This window comes from Myotis davidii, unplaced genomic scaffold (genome assembly GCF_000327345.1).
Source record: "Myotis davidii unplaced genomic scaffold, ASM32734v1 scaffold674, whole genome shotgun sequence".
Classification (NCBI taxonomy): Eukaryota; Metazoa; Chordata; class Mammalia; order Chiroptera; family Vespertilionidae; genus Myotis; species Myotis davidii.
Window position 1 is genome coordinate 1,921,380 of NW_006286674.1, and position 6,956 is coordinate 1,928,335.

At 38.1% G+C, this 6,956-nt stretch overlaps 1 protein-coding gene across 1 annotated transcript in view; it reads right to left on the reverse strand.

The window, feature by feature from the left end:
- Nucleotides 1-3,159, reverse strand: part of EVI5 (ecotropic viral integration site 5) — a 181,245-nt gene extending 178,086 nt beyond the window's left edge. Inside the window, exon 1 of the mRNA XM_015560323.1 lies at nucleotides 3,114-3,159. Within this exon, the coding sequence (XP_015415809.1) occupies nucleotides 3,114-3,149 (36 nt within the window). The 5' untranslated portion in view covers nucleotides 3,150-3,159. The remainder of the gene's footprint in view (nucleotides 1-3,113) is intronic.
- Nucleotides 3,160-6,956: the final 3,797 nt, after the last annotated feature.

Genomic DNA, 6,956 nt, shown 5'->3' on the forward strand with positions numbered 1-6,956 from the left:
AAGGTTACGTCTGCCATGGAAGGGCAGACTGTCACAATTTGACATTTGAAATCAGAGTCTAAAAAGAACTCCAGCTACTTTAAAACTGACTTTATATCTTGTTAGGTGGGTTGTCACAGGTCCTTTGGGTAACCTTCACACCTGAGTTACTTACCCTCAAGAACTTTGCAATTATTGAAATCGGATTTTGTCTTAGGCTTCGCAGTAGCCCCAGCACTTTGCATAGTACTTTTTCAGTATACACTGAGTGGCCAGATTATTATGACCACCCCATCAGTACAATGAAGTGAATTAGTTATGCAAATAATAATAATAAAACCTTGAGAGTATTTGCTTAGGAAGTTTTCAATATTCAGTATTTTTGGAAGTGTCAGTGAAGTACTGATGGGGTGGTCATAATAATCTGGTCGGTCATAATAATCTGGCCACTCAGTGTATATTGAGTAAATGATAAAGAACAAGCTTGGTGTTGATTTTATTGGTACAAATTATGTGTTTTTTAATTAATACTGTCTGTGTAGTCTAGTCTAAATAATCAGCACCGCTGTGCTAAGTTCCTGAGATGTATTATCTCAAATGAGGTCATTGGCCTGAGGAGACAAGCTTGTACCATTAGCTCTGAGCTTCCAGCACTACCCCTCATTTATTCCTTTCCTTCACTCACCCTGAGCTCAACAATTTATATGATAAAACAGCTTACACTTTGATTTTTCGCTGAAATAGCTCAATCTAACCAGAGAAGTAGCTCATTCTAGCCTCTCACAAGCACTTGAGCACTTGCGTAAGTGAAATTCCATTGTGTGAATTCCACACCAACACCACCTCTGCTCCAGCTCTCTGCCACGCTGCTCTTCACAGTCTGGAACTTCGAACTACAACAGAGGAGAGAGGAAGCATGGCTGCAGTGAGCAGTGCCCCCTCAGAAAAGTTTCACTTAAGGTAAATTCAGTTGGCAGTTCAAAGTTGTCTGTGTTCAAATGCTGCACACCCTCAGCATCGATTTGTGTCACTGTCACAGAAAGGAAGGTCTGAGCTCTATCTCTAAATCCGGCAAGAACACCATGCTCTCAGCTGCCGAAGGTGTTTTATAAGTCAGCCTTGTGAATCTCACCGCTCAAGAAAGGAAAAGCAAGGGAGCCGTTCCCCTGAGACGCAAAAACTGTCCAGGGTACAGAAGAGGAACTCACCGGTGGAGTCAAGCCACTGATGAGTAGCACCCCACCCTCACCCTGGGCAGCTGGCATTTGGGGCTTCCTTGGAGAACCAGGCCCTCTCAGTGACATTCTAGGATTGCTGTGTCCAAAACAGCATGTGACTGTTTACGTTTAAACTTCCATGAAAATTTTCAGTTTCTCTCACACATTTCAAGTCAAGTGCTCGATAATAGCTACATGTGGCCACTAGCTGCTATCTTGCACAGTATCAGAAAGTTCCATCCATCACAAAGTTCTCTTGGCAGCACTATTCTAGAAAAAGGAAACAACACTCCTTTGAGACTCGCAGCTAATGTTCAAATATTTTTTTTGCTTTGGAAAAATGAAGGCCAACGATAAAATAGCCAACAAAGCAATAGCACTTGGCTCATTGCTTTCCACAACACGATAGCAAAAGGCAGTCAAGCCCCAAAGCTGTGGCCTCTCCATGTGTTGAGAATCTCAGAATGGCTTCAGCCTCACCGGTTTACCTCCATCACATCCCATTGTTTGTCAGGCTCATTATCTTAGGAAAGAAGACCATTCTGCTGACATCCCTTGGCATTGGTATACAGGGGGAAACTAGATCTGCCACCGTCGTGGTGAGGAACAGGCGCTCTGGCTCTGGAGTTTGGACATGGTTTCTTTATGTGATATTAAGACATTCACACTATCAACCCAATACAGCTTTTGAAATTGCGCCACCAAAATGGGACATCAATAGATTGCCAGTTTCCACCCCACCCACCAAAAGGAGAAGTTCATTCTTTTCTTGACTTTCTGAAATATCGGTTTTAAAGCAAGGTGAAGTTTAGTGCAACTAGAGTAGTAATTCCACTTAAACTTTCCAATTATCTGGGAGTTAGTAGCCTCTCTCTATATTAATGCAAGTGACTAGATTATGACCTAAATTTCAAGTGTGCTTGCCAAAAGTGTGCTTCACCTCTTCGAGCTCCAAACTTCTCATCCATAAACTGGAGATAATAATAACAATATCTACTTAAGTACTAAAGTGACAATCCAATAAAACCATATATGCAAGGCACAAAGCATTCAACCAATGGCATCTATTATATAATTGCTGTTATCCAAAATCACAAAGCACCAACGTGCAAAATGTAAAAGACAGATTTTAAAAAATGACTCTGAAGTACAAAAATCCGGACTTTACCACCTGCTAATTGTCTGGCCTTTATCCTCCGTAAGCTTCAGTTTCTTAATCAGGCAACTAAGGATAAGAGTTGCTAACAACAGATGTGTTGGCAAAATGTGTTATTTTATGTGAAAATGGTTTAATAACAGTACGTCAAGTACAAATTTCTGGCCCAACTCCACAAAAATGAGAAGGAAACTATGTTAGGAAGGTGTTGCTTTACAGTAAAATTAATTTAGCTTTTATTATGGACTGTACTCCTTAACATGACTGGGAAGCAATCACTGCTGATGTCATCACTGAAAAGCCACACTGCCGTCAACATTTCCATCAAATAGGATTTGTGAGTTAATACTGTGGTAACCAGTCATCTTAGTCAGCCACTCTTTCTCCACATGAGAAATTTGAAGCCTGTACAGACATGTCAGGTCTCCTCTGAGAATGTGCATTCAAAAAAGATAGCCAACAGGCACTTACAGCAAAGAGAGGAATACTATTGAATTACAAAAAAGTCAGTTATTAATAGATCGTTCTTACAGGCGTGGAATTAAACCTAACACTTCATAAATTCTTGTTCATCATTCGAATGGCCACAATACAATGAGATAATATTCTTAAAATAAAACAGAAGAAATGTTAACAAGCTGTTCCTGTGTTTTGAAGATTAAGAGGAAAAAAAACCTAACTCAATAACAAAATATTTCCTGTTGCAGTAATAACACTTTTTATGTGTTAATATAAAATTAAATGTTGTTTTAGACATTTACCTTTTTCCCCCTAGAGTTTCTAAAGGCAGCAGTCATTTTGGTGGTAACCATGATAAGCAGAGAAAACAGAGAGACCAGGGATTTGAATGGAATTTATAGCTGACTCATAGGGAGTGTTTACAACGACATTGCCACTGGGATCCACCCACTTTACACCCTTTCATTTCCACCCTGCACATTTGTTAGGTAGAACCTTCAGGAGAAGCTGGGAATGTGGAGGACGAGGAAAGCAGTAACCAGCGTTGTTTGGTCTTATGCGTGCTAATTGATGGTTTTTCTTCCTCCTTTCTCTCTCCCTCCCTCCTTTTCTTCCTTTCTTTCTTTTTCCTTCCCTCAGTGACCTGATTTGTCTCAAAATGACAACTCAATATACTAACTGTTAATGTATTTAGGGTACTGACATTGAGACATTGGCTACAAGTTTCTATATATTAGGTAGTTTCAACTCTTAGAACTTGATGCTAGACAGAAATATTAATTAGGTAAAATTTATTGTTTGGTTATGTTTTTACTCTTTAGCTGAGGTTATAGAACAGTGCAGGCTTTTGTGTTATAGAAATGGATGTTGCATTTGTGTTATTCAAGGCTTCTGTATAAAATGCAGAAGCAAGTGATATACCTTGTGAGGACATCAAAATAACACTATTCCATTCTCCATTATTTCATTCCCTTGAAAGAGATCTGACATAGTATATAAGTTTTAAAAGAAAGTCTCTCTAATAATGATAGCTTTGAAAAAAATATTTCCCCTGTCTCTTTTTATTTTGGAAATTTTTTTCTTGAATTTATTGGGATGACATTGATTAATAAAATTATATAGGTCTCAAGGGTATAATTCTATAATATATCATCTGTATATTGTATTGTGTGTTCACCACCCAAAGTCAAGTCTCCTTGCATCACTATTTTTCTCTTTTGTATACTCTCCTACCTGCCTTCAACCCCCCTTGACCCTCTGGTAATCACCATATTATTGTCTGTGTCTATGAGTTGTTTTTTTGTTTGTTTAATCTTTTCACTGTTTTGACTACAACGCCCAACCCCATTCCCTCTGATAGCTGTCAGTCTGTTCTCTGTATCTATGAGTATCTTCCTATTTTGCTTCATTGTTTATTTTGTTCATTGGATTCCACATATAAGTGAACTCATATGGTTTTCATCTCTTGACTGGCTAATTTCACTTAGCATAATATTCTCCAGATCCATCATGCTGTTGCAAAAGAAAGATTTCCTTCCTTTCTAGAGCTGAGTAGTATTCCATTCTGTAAATGTACCTCAGCTTTCTTATCCACTCATCTACTGATGGGCACTTAGGCTGCTTCCAAATCTTGGCTATTATGAATAACGCTGCAGTGAACATAGGGGTGCATATATTCTTTCAAATTAATGTTTTGGATTTCTTAAGATACATTCCCAGATGTGGAATCACTGGGTCACAATTAATTTTAATTTTTAATATTTTGAGGAAAGTCTATACTACTTTCCAAAGTGGCTGCACCAATCTGCATTCCCACAGTGTTCCCTTTTCTCTACATCCTTGCCAGTACTTGTTGTTTGTTGATTTTTTTTTATGATAGCCACTCTGACAGGTGTGAGGTGATAGCTCATTGTGGTTTTAATTTGCATCTCTCTGATGATCAGTGACTTCGAGCATTTTTTCATATGCCTCTTGGCCATTTGTATGTCCCCTTTGGAGAAATGTCTATTCAGGTCTTCTGCCCATTTTTTACTTCGATTGTTTGTCTTTTTTTTTGTTGAGTTGTATGAGTACTTTATATATTTTGAATATTAACCCCTTATCAGATATATCATTGGCAAATATGTTCTCCCATACAGTGGGTTCCCTTTTCATTGTGATAGTGATTTCTTTTGCTGTGCAGAAGCTTTTTATTTTGATGTAGTCCCATTTGTTTATTTTCTCCTTAGTTTCCTTTTCCCTAGGAGATGTGTCTGTAAACATATTGCTACGGGAGATGTCTGAGATTTTACTGCCTATGTTCTCCTCTAAGATTCTTATGGTTTCATGCCTTAATTTAAGTATTTTATCCATCTTGAGTTTATTCTTGTGTATGGTGTAAGTTGGTGGTCTAGTTTCATTTTTTTGTATGTGTCTGTCCAGTTTTCCCAGCACCACCTTAATTTATATTTTATCCATCTTGAGTTTATTCTTGTGTATGGTGTAAGTTGGTGGTCTAGTTTCATCTTTTTGCATGTGTCTGTCCAGTTTTCCCAACACGATTTGTTGAAGACTTATTCCATTGTATGCTCTTGCCTCTTTTGTTAAATATTAATTGCCCGTAATGGTGTGGGTCAATATCTGGGGCCTCTATTCTAATCCATTGGTCTATATGCTTCTCTTGTGCCAGTACCAGCTGTTTGGGTTATAATGGCTTTGTAGTATAGTTTGATATCCAGCATTGTGCTCCCTCCTACTTCGTTCTTCTTTCTCAAGATTGCTGCAGCTATTTGGGGTCTTTTATGGTTCCATATAAATTTTTGGAGTATTTGTTCTAGCTCTGTGAAGTATGCCATTGGTATTTTAATAGGGATTCCTTTGAATCTATAGATTGTTTTGGGTAGTATGGACATTTTAATGATGTTAATTCTTCCAATCCATGAACATGGTATACGTTTCCATGAGAAACATTTTTTAATATTATAAACATTAGATGCCTAGCTAAATATAGCCAATTAAATACACTCTTTTATCTCACTTAAATTTCTTGCACTATGGGTAACTTTCTAACCTATCATCAGCATTTTCTCCCTCCATCTATTCTCCATCTATTTACACTAAGCTTCACCTTCCTGAAATTCCAGTTTTATCAGATCATGATTAATAATAAGCTTCCTCTGATTTAAATTCAAGTACATAAACAGTGGTATCTATTTATATATTCCAATTACAACTCAATGTAATTTTCTTCCCATATAAAAAGTGTTTCTAAAAATGAAGCAAGAAGATCATTATGTCAGTGAACATTTATTAAAAATTATGTCATCCTGTCAAACTACAGCGGAAAGGCTGGGGAGGGTTAGGGGGCGGGAAGGGGGGGTAAGAGATCAACCAAAGGACTTGTATGCATGCATATAAGCATAATCAATGGACATAAGACACTTGGGGGTAGGGGAAGCTGGGGGAATGTCAAGTGGGGGGGAAAGAAGGAGACATTGTAATACTCTTTGTAATACTTTAAGCAATAAAACAAAATTAAAAAAAAATTATGTCATCATTGGGACAAATTACCTCTGAAAGTTTGATTTAAGTAAGGAGCTAAATCAGTGGTTCTCAACCTTCTGGCCTTTTAAATACAGTTCCTCATGTTGTGACCCAACCATAAAATTATTTTCGTTGCTACTTCATAACTGTAATGTTGCTACTGTTCGTAATGTTGCTAAGGAATCATAATGTAAATATCTGATATGCAGGATGGTCTTAGGCGACCCCTGTGAAAGGGTTGTTCGACCGCCAAAGGGGTCGCGACCCACAGGTTGAGAACTGCTGAGCTAAATACATCCTATCAGGGATTTATATGTTTCCCAGATCCTACTCAAGAGTAGAGGGAAAGGGGCCTGGCCAATGTGGCACAATGGTTGGGTATCAACCTATGAACCAGGAAGTCACATGCCCGGGTTGCTGGCTCCATTCTCACAGGAGGCCACCAATCAATGATTCTCTCTTATCATGTATGCTTCTATCTCTCTCTCTCCCTCTCCCTTCTGAAATCAATACAAATATACATTTTTAAAAGAGAGTAGAGGGTAAGGGTATGGACAAGATTAAGCAAAGAAACAGGGATCCTTAGGGTACCCAATAATTTACCAATCCAAAAAGCTAAAAAG